Source organism: Pelophylax lessonae (assembly GCF_965119305.1).
Source record: "Pelophylax lessonae genome assembly, chromosome: 3".
Classification (NCBI taxonomy): domain Eukaryota; kingdom Metazoa; phylum Chordata; class Amphibia; order Anura; family Ranidae; genus Pelophylax; species Pelophylax lessonae.
The window spans coordinates 16,111,537-16,130,028 of NC_138770.1; the positions used below are offsets into that span (position 1 = coordinate 16,111,537).

Here is an 18,492-nt window from a genome sequence, read left to right on the forward strand (position 1 = left end):
AAAATATATATATTTTTTACTTTCTGGAGAGTGGCACCTGTAAAAACAATCAAGCGGCTGAACAGCCCATATGATTGGTTTTACAGTGCAGGGAATTACCTGCAGAATAAGAAGATATATGAATGATGCCTGTAGCTCCACCCATCATCCAGATATCTTCACTCAAAGTCCATGACGTCATATGAGGTCGTTGGGCGGGAAGTGGTTTAATACAGGAGAATAATGTCCACACCCCCCCTAAGCATCCGCTTATTTGAAGAAACATAAACCATTTGGAGTGCCAGAATCCCAATCTTCTTATTATTGGTATAATGTCAAGGATTTTGCAGACACAGGAAATTAACTTTTCAACGTTAGCAAGCATGTTGTGTGAAGGTCCTTCTTCATTATAATGACAATGTGGGGGAGAGAAATTTTCTGCACCTTCCTCCAGTACGGCATCCATATCCTCTCCATTCCCTCCGGGCTCTGCATCCTCTAGGACTGGCATATCGGGATCTGACTCCGGCTGGGAAGCTGGATCGGGAGAAGAGGCGGGGAGTTTTGGAGCTCTGGACAAAGATGGCTGTATTAATACGTAATCTGTCCAAGGAATGGCAACAGAAAATTCTGCTTTGGTCAGGTAGCCCACATGTTGTTTGTCTGAGATAGAGCTAGAACCAGAAACGGACATTGGTGGTAAAGCATGGAATTTATATACAGTCCACTATTTTAGACAGATAAGACAGGGTCACCCTGTACCTCTGACCATTACTCTATTATTCTTTAGGATAGAATCAATATTTTTCATTCCAACTTCCATTGCATTGGAAGAGAGGCAAGGGTTAACACAAGTTCACAGGCTGTAACTGCAGACAGATATATATACCTGAAGAACAAGACCAACACATGAAGTTACCATCAGAAGATGCTGCAACCCCCCCAAGGACACATCCAATTATCATGATTGAGTATACCCTTTAAGGACACAGCATCCTCCAATGACAACTCATATGGCTAAGCTCATGAAGGCCACATCAAGCAAATAGGTGACTCATTATCAGGGGTTGTTTTCTCAGAGAATAGGTGCAGGAACTCCCCCTTTCTTTGCCCCTACCCACCTCTGAGCATTATTCCTAGGTTCCACCCTCTACCCACCTCCAAGCATCATTCCTTGGTTCCACCCTCTACCCACCTCCTGAGCACCATTCCTTGGTTCCACCCCTACCCACCTCCGAGCACCATTCCTTGGTTCCACCCTCTACCCACCTCCGAGCACCATTACTTGGTTCCACCCTCTACCACCTCCTGAGCACCATTCTTTGGTTCCACCTCTACCCACCTCCGAGCACCATTCCTTGGTTCCACCCTCTACCCACCTCCGAGCACCATTCTTTGGTTCCACCCTCCACCCACCTCCAAGCAACATTCCTTGGTTCCACCTCTACCCACCTCTGAGCACCATTCCTTGGTTCCACCCCAACCCACCTGTGAGCACCATTCCTTGGTTCCACCCTCTACCCACCTCCAAGCACCATTTCTTGGTTTCATCCCCTACCCACCTCCCAGTACTGCCCTTTTTGACAATACTGAACCAGGTATCATTTTGTGGTGCTGAGTAATTTGTATGGGATTTGGTAATGATAACAAGAAAAACAGTAAAATAGATTCCCTGCAGCCAGTAACAATAAAGACCCCCACCAGTATCAATAGTTTCCCTAACAACAATGAAGCACCTGTAATTAAATCCCCCCTAGCAACAATAGACTCCTGGCTGCAACAAAAGATCTCCGCACAGCCAGCACCAATAGACTTTCCATCAGCCTGCAACAACAGACCTATCCCTCAACAGTAGATCTCGCCCAGCAACAACTGACCCCTGAAATGTAAGACCCACCCCCAGCAATAGTAGGTCCTCCACCAGCAACAAAAGACCCCCCTGCCAAAATAGATCCCCTCCATCTAGAATAGACCCCCCAGCAGAGAGCAGAAATAGACCCTACAGCACACTCCAGCACCCCTTGCCATTACATACAGTCAGTGCTAGAGGTGTCCTAACTGCATTCTCCCGCATTGCCGCTGAAAAAAATCCCTGCTTATTATGCTGGAAAACCTCCTCCTGTTCATAAATGCCAAATCTGACATCCTGCAATGCAGGTACAAGTGTCCCAGTTGGGGTTTGAACTGAGCAACCCAGTGCTGCAAGGTGATGACCACTAAGACATTCTGCTGCTCTGTCCTTCTGTTCAATTTGCACCACTCTTCTGGAATGAGCTTCTAGCTTAACCACCATAGGGAAAAAAGGTGAAAGAAAATTCTGCTTTCGTCAGGTAGGACACATGTTGTGTGCCTGAGATAGAGCTAGAACCGGATACAGACATTGGTGGTAAAACTGGGTCCTACTCCGGTACAAGGGACACATTGTAAATTCAAGGCTGAGTATTGAGTGGACCTTTGGCAGAGCCAATCTCCTGTGATTTAGAATTGGCTCCCTTTCTCCTGGTCTCCACCATAGCTATAAGTGAGGGTATTCCCCTGTGGGGTACTCATGGAATAGGGTGCAGGAGATAGGGTGCAGTGTGTCTGAAAGGAGAACGCGGTAACCCAGGTGTTGACTGTCCTGCAACAAGTGGTGAAAGGGCACTGGAGTACCTTATCACGGTTCTAGATGGAAGTGGCATTAAAGGGTGTGACCAGTGGTGTGATCACCCTAGACTGAGCTCTGAATTTTAGCACAAACTTTGAAAAGCTTACGCCGTAAGGGGAATACATTCCAGACTTAGTAATGTTTTATAGAGTAATGGTCAAAGTTACAGGGTGACCCTGACTTATCTGTCCTGAATACTGGACTGTATATAAGGTCCATGCTTTAATCGTCATGGTGGACATACCCCTGAAGAGGTCCTCAGGGACTGGGTTCCATAGTTTTGAAGTTCCATAGTGATGAATTACAACCCTGGACCTGTATAGCACCCTGCGGCTAACTCAACACATTACACCAAGTGCCATAGGGAGCACCTCAAATTTGATGTCCCTTCAAAATAACTCAACACACAGCCATTAATGTCTAAACTGCTGGCAACAAAAGTGAGTACAGCCCTAGGTTAAATTGTCAAAATTGGGCCCAAAGTCAATATTTGTGTGGCCACCATTATTTTCTACCACTGCCTGGGTGCTGCCACACATGCTTGACACCATCTGAACCAAATAAGTTTATCTTGGTCTCATCAGACCACAGGACATGTTTCCAGTAATCCATGTCCTTAGTCTGCTTGTCTTCAGCAAATGTTTGTGGGCTTTCTTGTGCATCATCTTTAGAAGAGGCTTCCTTCTGGAACGACAGCCATGCAGTCCAATTTGATGCAGTGTGCGGCGTATGGTCTGAGCACTGACAAGCTGACCCCCCACCTCTTCAATCTCTGCAGCAATGCTGGCAGCACTCATACGTCTATTTTCCAAAGACAACCTCTGGATATGACGCTGAGCACATGCACTCAACTTCTTTGGTGGACCATGGCGAGGCCTGTTCTGAGTGGAACCTCTCCTGTTAAACCACTGTATGGTCTTGGCCATTGTGCTGCAGCTCAGTTTCAGGGTCTTGGCAATCTTCTTATTGCCCAGGCCATCTTTATGTAGAGCAGCAATTCTTTTTTTTCATATTCTTAGAGAGTTTTTTGCCATGAGGTGCCATGTTGAACTTCCAGTGACCAGTATGAGAGAGTGAGAGCGATAACACCAAATTTACCACATCTGCTCCCCATTCACACCTGAGACCTTCTAACACTAATGAGTCACATGACACCAGGGAGGGAAAATGGCTAATTGGGCCCAATTAGGACATTGTCACTTAGGGGTGTACTCACTTTTGTTGCCAGCGGTTTCGACATTAATGGCTGTGTGTTGAGTTATTTTGAGGGGACAGCAAATTTACACTGTTATACAAGCTGTACACTCACTACTTTACATTGTAGCAAAGTGTCATTTCTTCAGTGTTGTCACATGAAAAGATAGAATAAAATATTTACAAACGTGTGAGGGGTGTACTCACTTTTGTGAGATACTGTATACTTTATTTTGTACCTTGGATCATCAGGACAGATACCTGTATATACAACACATTTTGGACGGATTTTTCCCCCCTGTGTCCGCCCCAGGTCGGGTTAATTTGTTGGGGGTTGGAAGGAAGGCCGTGTGCTAGTAAGCCATGTTTGTATTTATTATGATGTACATAAATACAGATTATGTTCTATGTTTATGAAACACTAATATCGAGTCTGTTTATTTTAAGAGAAAACTGTCTGTACATCTTCATAGTCCTGAAGAAGCCTTGCGTGAAACGCGTTGACCAGTGAACAGACGAAGATAGAGGAATATGATCCGAAGCAAACACAGTGACGTGCCTCCATCCCTAATGCAAACAGAAAACAGAGGTCGTGGGACTTTAAATGAGGCCGGTCACCAACTAAGATATACAAAAATAGAATCTGAACGTAGTCATTTATTATATATACAGTAATAGATACAAATGTTGACATCAGTAACAAATATAATGTAGACATGTATACAAAAAAAGCTGAGACAAAAAATCCCATATAGTAAGGAGATTGTTATAATAGTAATAAGATATATTCAGTAATAAAGTACATGGCCGTCACTAAATGTTACATCTAAGTGAAGAGAGGAAATATCTATACCTACACGCACCTTATGATATATACCAACTTATCCTTATATATGTATGATGTACATGAGTGAAATTAGTAGGAGACATTGATCTCCTGTGTACGAGTTGAGCTCAGTTCGGGGCCAGTTTCCTCATTTTATTGAGATCTGGTTTTAGATAAATCAATAAATGTTATTTTAGGATAAATCCATGTAGTTGTTATCTGTCTCATGCTGTGCCCTTAAAGTCCACACATATGACAGTGGTTCCTTGTGAACATCTGTAGGTTCCCATTTCTCTGAACAGATAGGATGTTGGGACTCTCAAGATAGTTCTGGTTAATTGTACCAGGTAAAGAGGAGCAGCCTTGGTTAGGAGTTATTTGAACTATTTGCACTGGCTGATTTTCCTACCCCCCCCCCCTGAGGAAACTGATAAGCTGGATCCTATTCTATCTGAGAAGATTGTTTGAAGGGGATCTTGAAGGGAAAACACACACTTTACTGCATACTACACTTTACTGCATATTGCCAGCCTGCCATATAAACTATTCTTTACAATTTTTTTACTTTCTGGGCACGAAATATGTTCATGCGATATTTGACATACATGACATGAACAACTTATATAACAAATTTAACAAATTTACCATAGCAGACTGAAACCAGGACTGGATGGACTTAAACCTCCTGAATCCCTTTTTTCTCTGGGGGAAGGAATGCCCAAAAATAAAGGGGGAGTACAGACACGCCGTGCAGTTCTGACATCACTGTCTAGGTCTACGGTAACCATGGCGTCTCAGACTGACCAAACAACAGTGACCAGGGATGTAGAAACACCCGCAAGTTTAGAGACACTTATGCATGCCATAGTAGACTGTAAGACAGCCTTGACATCCAAAATTGATTGTGTACAAACAGATATAGGACTTATCCGTAAAGATATGGATAATTTTCGAGATAGAGTCACTGAGATGGAAATGCGAGTTTCAGAAGTAGAAGACACACAGAAAGATTATAATTCGGATGTTCAGCTGCTCAAAGCCAGGGTTAAGCAGCTGGAAATACGAGCAGAAGATGCAGAAAATCGCAATCGTAGGAATAACTTACGGATTTTAGGTCTTCCGGAGGGGTCCGAGGGTGTAAACCCGGTGACCTTTATTGAACACTTACTTCCGACAATTCTTCCAGAAGCTAAATTTTCTGCTTTTTTTTCAGTAATACGTGCACATCGAATACCAGGGAAGCGAGGACCTCCTGGTTCTCCTCCACGTACTTTTATTTTGAGGTTCCTTCATTATGGTGACCGAGACACTGTGTTACGAGCAGCGCGCTCTCAGGGTGAAGTGAAATATGAGGGCAGTAAACTTTTTATTTTTCCAGATTATTCGGTTGAAACACAGCGTCAGAGGAAGTCATTTGATCAAGCCCGTTCTAAGTTAAGAGAAAGGGGGTTGAAATATAGTACTCTGTTCCCAGCTAAATTGCGGGTACAAGATGGTGAACAAGTGCGTCTTTTTTCTTCCCCAAAAGAGGTATTATCCTGGCTTGAGACATATAAAAAAGACTGAAATTGAACCCCCCTTTTTTTTTTTTTTTTTCTTTTTTTTTTTTTTTTTTTCCTCTTGGTCTGTCATAGTTTGCTTGCCCAAACTTTATACGATAGCTGGGTGAATCAAGATATAAGTTTCTCCTTCTTTTTTGTCCTTTTGAACGCCGGAGTCTTTTCCCCCCCCCTCTTCTTTTTTTTTTCTTAAGGAGGGGGGGGGTAATATAGCGTCTTTCTTTGACACTTACCCCCTAGGGTGGACTATGAGGTCCGCGGTGGGTGGGATACAAACCCTCTCCAATTTTGGGGAGATGGGTGGGGTGGGGGGGATGGGGATGTTTGAATCATTACTCTGTTATTGTATTTACTGTATTTTTTTTTTTTTTTCTGTTATTATGTTGTATACATTGTTTTTTGAGTGGATATGGAATCTTTAAGGGTGATTTCCTGGAACACTAGAGGTTTGAATTCCCCACAGAAACGCTCTTTAGTGTTTCAATATTTAAAAGCGTTTAACCCCCACATATGCGTCCTGCAGGAGACTCACTTGTTGGGTACTCGAACGCTGGCTCTTAAGAAACCGTGGGTTGGGCATCATTACCACTCTACGTTTTCTACGTATTCTCGGGGAGTCAGCGTTCTTATCCACAAGTCTCTCCCGTTCAGACTAATGGGTCTCTCCTTGGACCCGGATGGACGATTTGTTTTACTCAATCTCCAGATAGCATCTTTTACTTTATTGCTGGTAGGGTTATATATACCTCCGCCGGCCTCAATCAGGCTGTTATATAAAATTTTTAAAGAAATTGCAAAATTTGAGAATGATAATATACTCATTGTGGGTGATTTTAATATGGTCCCAGATCCGAACATGGATAGAATGACTGGAGATTCTTCCTCTAGATCGGATCTCACTGAATGGGCTGAGATCTATGGGCTGACAGACCTATGGCGTTGGCACCATCCCCATGCTAGGGAATATACCTGCCACTCCGCCACTTATAAAACCTTCTCTCGAATTGACTTAATGTTTGCAAGTGGGTCATTACTATCTCGGGTGCGGGAGATTCGGGTTCTTCCTCGAGGGATATCCGACCACGCCCCACTTCTCTTAAAAATGGAACTATCTGGTAACCCCTCTCATAGATTATGGCGCTTATCCAGATATTGGATCGCTGATTCTGATATAAGCCCTTTAGTCGAACCCCAGATAGCGGCCTTTTGGGAGATAAATCCGGGCACGTCATCAGTGGCCATGGTCTGGGACGCTTTTAAGGTTTGCACCCGGGGGTATTATCAGACAGCTATTGGGAAGATCCAACGATATAGGCGAACAAATCTATTGCAAAAAGAAAAGGAAGCTAGAGATATGGAAAATCTATATGTCCAAACTAGAGACCCCACTCATTATACACGATCTCAATCCTTGACTAAGGAGGCAATGGGAATACGAACAGCCCTTACACAGAAAAAACTGCTCTCTCAAGCCCAACATATTTTTGTACATGGCGAGTATAACGGTAAAATGCTGGCGCAAATTTCTAGGGAACAGACAAGTGGGTATAGTATAGCACATATTCAGGATCAATCAGGCACTCTTCACTCTAATCCAGAAACTATTAATCACAACTTTACTGATTATTACCGGGCCCTATATAATACTAAGGTTAATTATTCAGGAGATGAACTCGATCATTATCTACAGGCAGTGGACTTTCCAGTCTTAACTGATAGAGATAGGGCCAAACTAGACGCCCCTATTACTCTTTTGGAGATCCAGGAAGTGGTGGCCTCCCTAAAACCCGATAAGACACCAGGACCGGATGGAATTCCTGTTGAATTCTATAAGGCACATATGGACCTTTTGGGCCCATATTTATTAGCCACTCTTCTAGGATCTCTAAAGGATGGGGAACTCCCTAAAACAATGAGCGAAGCGGTTATTGTTGTGATCCCTAAACCAGGGAAGGACCCATCACTATGTTCATCATACAGACCTATCTCTTTATTAAATGTTGATGGGAAGATCCTTTCAAAAGTCTTGGCCAATCGACTTAATAGTGTTATTACAGGATTGATCCATCCTGACCAAACTGGATTCATACCTGAGCGGGGTACTGATATCAATATCCGGAGATTGTTCACACATATGGCCTTGGCGTCGGGGGGAGGAACAGGTGTGGTCGCCTCCCTCGACGCCGAGAAAGCATTCGATTCTGTTGAGTGGCCATTTCTCTGGAAGATCTTATCTAGCTTCGGGTTCGGCCCTAATTTCGTCTCATGGATTAAGCTTCTCTATGAGAACCCTACAGCTAGAGTTCGTACTAATACATCTCTGTCGGATAAATTCCCTCTATTGAGGGGTACCCGACAGGGATGTCCGTTATCCCCAGCCTTGTTTGCCTTGGCTTTGGAACCGCTAGCGATTATGTTGCGAGCGGACCCACAAGTCCGAGGCATTAAGGTGGGGGTCATTGAAGAGAAGTTGTCTTTATATGCAGACGACACCTTGATTTACTTGGCGGATGCATCCACATCATTACATAGGGCCTTACAATTATTTGACATCTTTGGCCGTTTTTCAGGTATAAATATTAATTGGTCTAAGTCCGTCCTTTTTCCACTACACCCATCGATATCTCTAATTGATACTCATACACCGTTGAAATGGGTACAGGATATGGTGTACTTAGGCATCAAAGTGGGTCCAACATTGGAGGTATATCAGCAAAATAACATTGACCCTTTAGTTTTACAATTAAATAAAAAGTGCGCGTCTTGGCGCATGCTTCCCTTGTCCCCCGTTGGCAGAATTAACTTAATAAAAATGAACTATCTTCCGAAATTTCTGTATCTTTTTCGTAACTCCCCCATTGATATGACTAGAACCTTTTTTTCGAGATTAGAAAGTATTATAACAACTTTTGTATGGGCCGGGCGTACTCCACGAGTCGCAAGACGCACGCTATACCTTCCTCTTGCAAGAGGAGGATTAGCGCTTCCTAACTTTAAATTGTATTTTTGGGCGGCTGTCCTGGTGACGGTCCGGTGGTGGTTCTCTCAGCCCAAAACTAATTCTGCAGTTACACTAGAAGCAGCACTATTGGGTTCATATGCGGCCCTTAGTAATCTTGTTTTTCGGGGGGAACAGGCACATCCTCAAATAACCAGTCTGATGAAGACTGTCCTGCGGATATGGACTCGGGCGCGGGTGATATATAACACACCATTGCATATATCCCCCCACACTCCGTTGTGGGGTAATCCTAATTTAAAACATTTATATCATCTCCCTGATCCACAGTTATGGGCTGCTAGAGGGATTGTGACTATGAAACATGTTATTAAAGATGGAAGACTTCAAGGCTTTAATGCTCTTCAGTCCACCCATTCATTACCTTCCACCATGGGGTTTCGTTACCGCCAGCTTAGTCATGCTATGCGGGCTCAGTTCCATGGCCCTGTTGTCCTGGAATCAGACCCCTTGGAGAAAATGTTAACTTTTAAGGTAATAGGGAAATCTCTCTCTGCTATATACTCCATACTCTCAACAGATCATAGTCAGTCCCTTGAGAAAACCTATAATAAATGGAAGGAGGACATTCCAGATTTGACTATTGAAGAGTGGGAGGATTCGGTTAATAATTATATCCCCTCAATGATAGCGGCTAGGGACAGATTTATACAACTCAAATTCTTACATAGAGCATATTATACGCCACAACGTCTTGCCAGGATATTCCCCACGAAAGACCCTTTGTGCATTAGATGTGGGCATGAAATAGGTACATTCTTACATGTTGTTTGGTCGTGCCCTGACCTGGCAACTTTTTGGAAAGAAGTGACGGACACTATTGGCGAAATCTTTGACATCATGATTCCTTTGGACCCAAAGGTAACTTTATTGAGTAACCTTACAGAATTGGCTGGGGACAAATATGCTAAAATGTGCATTACATATACCCTGTTTTATGCCAGGAGAGAAATCCTTTTGCGATGGAAGTTACCCGAACCTCCCACCCGATTATCCTGGATAGTTGCCGTTACTAAGACACTCCCATTCTACCGTTTTACATACGGTAGTAGGAACTGTCCAAAAAAATTTGATAAAGTCTGGTCAGCCTGGATCGACGCTGTAGGTGAGCCAAAGTCACCGTTTCCATAATGATATAAGTAGGCTCTTATCATTATAATTAAGAATTTTTTTTTTTTATTTCTTCTCTCCTTGTTTTTAAACTGGTTTATTGACATTCCCCTTCCCTCCCTCTCCCTAAGAATTTTTTTTTTTTTTTTTCCTTTTTTTTTTTTTTTTTTTTTTTTTTTTGTGTGTCTGTTAGTAGGTATGGATAAAACTATTCCTTGTGCAGAGTAATGTATTGTATTGGAATGTTTGTGATGTTTATATGTGTAACAATAAAATAAAAATTTAACTGTTAAAAAAAAAAAGATAGTTCTGGTTTTTCTTCTCCTCTCCAAGTTCTCCAAATAAAACATAAAAACACATCCCCTAGACTGGTCATTGGAGACAACGAGCGGAAGAGTGTGTGCACCTGGCTGTGTGAAAATACCCTGTATCTGGCTGTGGAGTAATCAGTGGGAGGCCCGGGCAAACCAATATCCAAGCGGCTCCTGCAGGGGTACCGCTACGCAGAAAGCAAACCTTGCTTCAACAGTTCTCTCCTCAGGACAGAAAAGAAGACAAAGGTAGGCGACTGGAGCAAACTTTGATAAGATGCTGCAATGCACATCGATCACCCAGAGATCAGAGTCCTCTCCATAGGTTTTCCTTTTGGTTACTCCCTAGCAACCAGTATGGCGTCTGCTCCCTTCTGCTGACCTCAAGTCAAACATACTCACGTGTCACGCACCTCTTCCACAGGGCAATCGATGCATCCGCAGGGCGACCCGCATCCCAGAGGCAGGAACACAACTGCTATATCTGGGTTGGGCACGCTTAGGAGACATGTGCAGAATGGAAACATTTGTTTCTTTTCGGATAGATTCATTATGTTACTAATTTCGATTCATTATGGAATTTGTTTAGTTTGGTTTCGGTATTTGTTTACTTTTGTTTAGTTTTCGTGAAATTTATTTTTGTTTTTGGTAAAATTTGTTTAGTTTATTAATTTTCTAACGAATTTCAACTTTTCAGAACGATCGGGATTCCGATCGGTTGAAAAACTATCTAATGATTCGAATTCTGTGTGAAGAAATAGCTGGTTGTTAAGCAGGGGCTGGGAACCGATGATTCATCAGCTGTCAGTGGACTTCCCCGCTGACAGATGAAAGGAAAGAAAAGAATGCCGGCATTGCCGGCAATAGAAAAATGTTTAGAAAAATTACACGGGGTCCCCTCCAGTCCATACCAAGACCACACCAAAATGTAAAAAAAATACCCATACCAGACAACATGCCCTCAACATGGGGGGGTGCTTTGGGGCACCTCTCCCCCCCCCCCCCCAAAGCACCTCTTCAACATGTTGATGGGGACAAGGGCCTCTTCCCCACAACCGTGGCCTGTGGTTGTGGGGGTCTGCAGGCAGGGGACTTGTCGTAATCTGAATGCCCCTTTTACCAAGGGGAACCCAGATCCCGCCCCTCCCCCCATGTGAATGAGTATCGGGACCATAGTACCTGTACCTATTTACCAGAAAAGTGTCAAAATAAATAATAAAAACAAAGCACACACAATTTTTTAAATATCCTTTTCATGTTAAAGACATGTGACTGATCCGAATTCTAATCGTTCCGAGAAGTTGGAATTCATTAGAAAATGAATAAACAAAACAAATTTAACAGATTTCAACAAAATTCATTACAATTTCATTTGGAGATTTGGATACATCCGAATCTAGGAATAACCAAACATTTGTCGGAATTTGTATTCGCACCGATACAAATTTCACGTGTCTAACACTTAATGGCCCCCCGCTAACAGCTGGGCTCCCAGCCAATACAAATGGCCGCCGATGGCAGGGCTCACTCTCCAGGCATGGATCCTCTACATATGTGTGCCATAACACCACCCCGCTGATAGCTGGGGACTCAATGACCACTCAGGACATCCTGGAAGACTTCTGGATACCAAAGGAAGCTCCTGACATCCCGCACAGCTGCCCAGCACCAGACCCGCCCACCAATACTTCCATTAGGTAGGAAAACTTCATACAAAAATGGTCCTATAAGTGAGGAGGACAAAAAAGGAACGCAGCCATTGGCTTATCCTGAACATTTATGGGGGTGGGGTCTTAAAGGGAAGGAACGAGGGCGGGGCTACCAAAACGTATGCTGTCATGAACATCTGTCAGGAAAGCACATTATGGCCACTAGATGGAACTGACCATTATAGGAAATCCCAATTCACCATGACTGGGGGAATGCGGGTCACATTTCATCAACACATTTATAACAACCAGACCTGTAAGTGTTTGTGAAATCTTCCCGCACAAAATGTACTCAGCCAATGAAAAGTAAGGACTCCATTTTTTATTTCTCTCCTGCTATCAATAGCCAACACGGGACAACACTTCATCCATGTCTTTGATGATCTCTCATCTCCTTATGAAGTGTTTCTTACATGATAAAGATCAGCCATGGAGTATATCTGAGGTGTATATCAGGGTGTGCTTCTTCCCCACATGTCCACCAACATTCATAACGAAGACATTTCCAGCACTCAAGGCACTAATGCACCTCCAGGGTTGTGTGGGACCCCTGATGTACAGGAAGACAGAACTTCAGTGAGGAACAATTCCCTCACTCAGGACAGGAAATTGGCTTCCTCCCCGTGTGCAATCTCTGATGTGAGGAAAGAGTGGACTTCTGTGAAAAACATTTCCCGCACTCAGGACAGGAATACGGCTTCTCACCAGTGTGCAATCTCTGATGTTTGTAAAGATCGGACTTCTGTGAAAAACATTTCTCGCACTCAGGACAGGAATACGGCTTCTCACCCGTGTGCGATCTCTGATGTGTGGAAAGATTGGACTTCTGTGAAAAACATTTCCCACACACAGGACAGGAATATGGCTTCTCACCAGTGTGCAATTTCTGATGCACGAAAAGACTGGTCTTCTCTGAAAAACATTTCCCGCACTCAGGACAGGAATGCGGCTTCTCACCAGTGTGCAATCTCTGATGTCTGGAAAGATCAGACTTCTGTAAAAAACATTTCCCGCACTCAAGACAGGAATAGGGCTTCTCACCAGAGTGAGATCTCTGGTGTGTGGAAAGATTGGACTTATCTGAAAAACATTTCCCACACTCAGGACAGGAATACGGCTTCTCACCAGTGTGCAATCTCTGATGTGTGAAAAGCTTGGACTTCTCTGAAAAACATTTCCCGCATTCAGGACAGGAATATGGCTTCTCACCAGTGTGTGATCTCTGGTGTGTGGAAAGATATGACTTCATTGAAAAACATTTCCCACACTCAGGACAAGAATACGGCTTCTCCCCAATGTGCAGTCTCTGGTGTGTGGAAAGAGTTGACTTCTCTGAAAAACATTTCCCACACTCAGGACAGGAATACGGCTTCTCACCCGTGTGCAATCTCTGATGTCTGTAAAAATGGGACTTCATTGCAAAACATTTCCCGCACTCAGGACAGGAATATGGCTTCTCACCAGTGTGAGATCTCCGATGTGTGGAAAGATCAGACTTCTGTGCAAAACATTTCCCGCACTCAGGACAGGAATACGGCTTCTCACCAGTGTGATATCTCTGATGTGTGGTAAGATATGACTTCAATGAAAAACATTTCCCGCACTCAGGACAGGAATACGGCTTCTCCCCAGTGTGAGATCTTTTATGCACATTAAGTTTGCATTTAAAATGGAAACACTTCCCACACTCAGTACAGGAGAACCGCTTATCTGTTGTAAGGACGGCACCATCCCTCACAGTCTGAGGTTCCTCAGGATAAGAGGAATACGATGGTCCGGCACCGTCCCTCACAGCCTGAGGTTCCTCAGAATAAGAGGAATACGATGGTCCGGCACCGTCCCTCACAGTCTGAGGTTCCTCAGGATAGGAGGAATACGATGGTCCATCTACACTGTGTGGTGCCGGATGGACATTTGAGGCAGCCGGGTTTTCTCCTGGACTATACTGTGTGATGTCCTCATCTTCTACTTTACAGACTGGAGACAAAGTGAGACAATCCTCTGAGGTTTTTTTCATTTCCCGTCCATCTACTAAAATAGAAATACAAAGATTATTACTAGACATCAGCAGATTGGTTCCCCTAAACCAGGACTCCGCTCACATCAGACAGCTTTGTCTCTGAGGATCTTACAATTCCCCCCTCATGGTAACTAGTAAATGGGTCCTCTGATCTCCTACCAGTTCATTTCTTTATTCATGGACCTTAGTCAGAAAGTGAGGAAACAACGAGAACTGTCTTTTATAGGAGTGACAGTGATGAGGGGATTATAAGACGAGTGTCCCCTCCCCCTCTATCACTCATTGCCATCTTCCCAACACAAGAAATACCGCACTTCCTTATTTAGCCCCACCAGAGGTCAGAGAGTGAGGATGGGGGGAGAACAACCAAGATGAAGACTGGACTTATCCTGAAGACCACCATCATTGGGTTACTGACTCCTCCCTCATTATCACTTTCTGTTTAAGGTTCCAAAGTTGGAGGATGTTATCACATTATTATCAACATGTAAAAGTCTGTGCTCCAATCAGATCATCAGATATAAAATGTGATATAAAATAAATAATAAATAGGTACAATCATGTAGTGTAAAGAATGGTGTATAAATATTCACAGAAACATTCAGCCAATGGCAGCTTACATTCAGAAAGTTTCTTTCACTAAACACAAAAACAAATAAAAAATCAAATAAAATGCAGCGCCAAAAAAACTGAAAATACATTTCTTCCCCCAAATCTGTAGCCAATAAGTGGTAAATAATTTCCCTCCTCTCCTCCTTCCTCTTCCTCCATGGTATATATGTTGGGAGGAGGGGGGATATAAAATATTGGCGGAGCCTTCGCAGGGACGTCCCATCTCAGCCATCCCAGGGAAGGGGTATCTAAAGGAAGGATCACATTGTGAAGCTTATTTAGTCCGCACTGCTCAAGTCCTGGCTTTGTAATTCTATCATCTTGTATTTTAATGTTGAATAAAGCAGATAGACGGAGAGCACTAGAGGGGGTGTTATTTTCTACCCTCCCCCCCATATATACCGTGGAGGAAGAGGAAGGAGGAGAGGAGTGAGGGGGAAGGGATCTGTGGGACTCGCTGGTAACACAGGAGTCAGATGGGAAGGTGAGTGGAAGTGACCACCAGCACCTTTCTCATCTGCAATTTCTGCACTCGCACTTTATCATTTATATTGGCCCTGACTGATGACACGTGTCACATGACACACATTTCTATCCTCTTATTGGACGATCACATTACTATTTATTCATTTCCTGACACTGTTTAATAGATTTCATATTTTAGAATTGTAAGTCTGATTGTTACACGGCGCAGTGATATCGCACAGATTGGATTATTATTTCCCACTTATTGTCTACAGATTTGGGGGAAGAAATTTATTTTCATTTTTATTTGATTTTTTATCAGATATAAAATGTCCAGCTGGTAGGAAATGCGCGTAACAAAGAGAATCCATATTATGTGTATATACAGTATCTCACAAAAGTAAGTACACCCCTCACATTTTTGTAAATATTTTATTCTATCTTTTCATGTGACAACACTGAAGAAATGACACTTTGCTACAATGTAAAGTAGTGAGTGTACAGCTTGTATAACAGTGTAAATTTGCTTTCCCCTCAAAATAACTCAACACACAGCCAATAATGTCTAAACCGCTGGCAACAAAAGTGAGTACACCCCTAAGTGACAATGTCCAAAATGGGCCAAATTTTCCCTCCCCGGTGTCATGTGACTCATTAGTGTTACAAGGTCTCAGGTGTGAATGGGGAGCAGCTGTGGTAAATTTGGTGTTATCGCTCTCACTCTCTCATACTGGTCACTGAAAGTTCAACATGGCACCTCATGGTGAAGAACTCTCTGAGGATCTGAAAAAAAAGAATTGTTGCTCTACATAAAGATGGCCTAGGCTATAAGAAGATTGCCAAGACCCTGAAACTGAGCTGCAGCACGGTGGCCAAGACCATACAGCGGTTTAACAGGACAGGTTCCACTCAGAACAGGCCTCACCATGGTTGACCAAAGAAGTTGAGTGCACGTGCTCAGCGTCCTATCCAGAGGTTGTCTTTGGGAAATAGACATATGAGTGCTGCCAGCATTGCAAAAGAGGTTGAAGAGGTGGGGGGGGGGGTCAGCCTGTCAGTGCTCAGACCATACGTCGCACACTGCATCATATTGGTCTGCATGGCTGTCGTCCCAGAAGGAAACCTCTTCTAAAGATGATGCACAAGAAAGCCCGCAAACAGTTTGCTGAAGACAAGCAGACTAAGGACATGGATTACTGGAACCATGTCCTGTGGTCTGATGAGACCAAGATAAACTTATTTGGTTCAGATGGTGTCAAGCGTGTGTGGCGGCAACCAGGTGAGGAGTACAAAGACAAGTGTGTCTTGCCTACAGTCAAGCATGGTGGTGGGAGTGTCATGGTCTGGGGCTGCATGAGTGCTGCCGGCACTGGGGAGCTACAGTTCATTGAGGGAACCATGAATGGCAACATTTCCTGAGACATACTGAAGCAGAGCATGATCCCCTCCCTTCGGAGACTGGGCTGCAGGGCAGTATTCCAACATGATAATGACCCGAAACACACCTCCAAGACGACCACTGCCTTGCTAAAGAAGCTGAGGGTAAAGGTGATGGACTGACCAAGCATGTCTCCAGACCTAAACCCTATTGAGCATCAGTGGGGCATCCTCAAATGGAAGATGGAGGAGCGCAAGGTCTCTAACATCCACCAGCTCCGCAATGTTGTCATGGAGGAATGGAAGAGGACTCCAGTGGCAACCTGTGAAGCTCTGGTGAACTCCATGCCCAAGAGGGGAAAATAATGGTGGCCACACAAAATATTGACACTTTGGGCCAAATTTGGACATTTTCACTTAGGGGTGTACTCACTTTTGTTGCCAGCAGTTTAGACATTAATGGCTGTGTGTTGAGTTACTTTGACGGGACAGCAAATTTACACTGTTATACAAGCTGTACACTCACTACTTTACATTGTAGCAAAGTGTCATTTCTTCAGTGTTGTCACATGAAAAGATAGAATAAAATATTTACAAAAATGTGAGGGGTGTATTTACTTTTGTGACATGGTGTATATAGCAGTGGGTAGAGGGGAGAGAGCAGAAGTCTGTAATGTAAAACAGAGTATATAGCGCAGGGGTCAGGAGTATGTAATGTACAACATAGAGTATATAGTGCAGGGGTCAGGGCTCATAATATTGGTATTCAGTAGTCAGTGGTGGATTACATGTATTTATGTCATGTATGTATTTAGTGTTAATGACCAACCTGTGCTGATCTCTGTAGGAGTGTCCTCCTCTATAAATGTCCCCGTTATTCCATCCTCCTCCATAGACTGCTGATCATCCCTCACATACATCTCTTCTTCTTCTTCTGCTTTAACCTCAAATTCTATATCGATTGGATCTCCACTCTAAATCAAGAAAATGAGAGAGAATATCATCTTAAAGTTATAAGTTTTAGCATTGGGATATTATAAAAAAAAACAAAAAACACATCCTCCCCAGAAGTCCATGTTCTAGATGCTCCAATCCACCAACCTTGTAACATTGAGGGATGGTGTGACCTTCCTGTGTGGAATCCCGGGAATACAGAGGACGGGGACATCTCTCTGGTGGGTTTCTGTAGCTGGATGACTCCTCCATGGTGTTCTGGTACAGATCTTTGTGTTCCTTTAGAAACTCTGACTCCTCCATCACCCCATCCTCATCATCCTCCTCTTTTATCTCTTCTTTAACCTCAACTTTAGAATCGTTCAGGTTTCCACTCTGAATATATAATAAAAATGACATCAATGGTAACAATGCAGATAATGTACAGATCCTAATGATACTATCAGTGATTGTTCCTCATCTACCTGATGATGGTGGGGGATGGTGTGACCTTCCTGTGTGGAATCCCGGGAATACAGAGGACGGGGACATTTCTCTGGTGGGTTCCCATTACTAGATCCATCTGTAGGAAACACACACACTGACTGAATACATTGTTTCTATGTGTTTATCAGATGATGGGGGATCTAGGTGGACCCTCCGTACTGCTCTCTCCTTTACAATAAAGTCTCCTCTTACCCGGTGATGTGAGAGGCGGCGGATTCTCCATC

The 18,492-nt window shown here is 43.5% G+C and overlaps 2 protein-coding genes across 2 annotated transcripts in view; both read right to left on the minus strand.

The window, feature by feature from the left end:
* The window catches only part of LOC309550230 (uncharacterized protein), a gene marked incomplete at its 5' end in the record, with an annotated part of 1,091,635 nt that overhangs the window by 954,381 nt on the left and 118,762 nt on the right, over positions 1-18,492 (minus strand). The window lies entirely within an intron of this gene.
* The window catches only part of LOC309548758 (uncharacterized protein), a gene marked incomplete at both ends in the record, with an annotated part of 45,488 nt that overhangs the window by 15,752 nt on the left and 11,244 nt on the right, over positions 1-18,492 (minus strand). The window contains 2 exons of the mRNA XM_082248707.1: positions 437-653; positions 12,951-14,095. Coding sequence (XP_082104833.1) covers positions 437-653; positions 12,951-14,095 — 1,362 coding nt within the window. The remainder of the gene's footprint in view (positions 1-436; positions 654-12,950; positions 14,096-18,492) is intronic.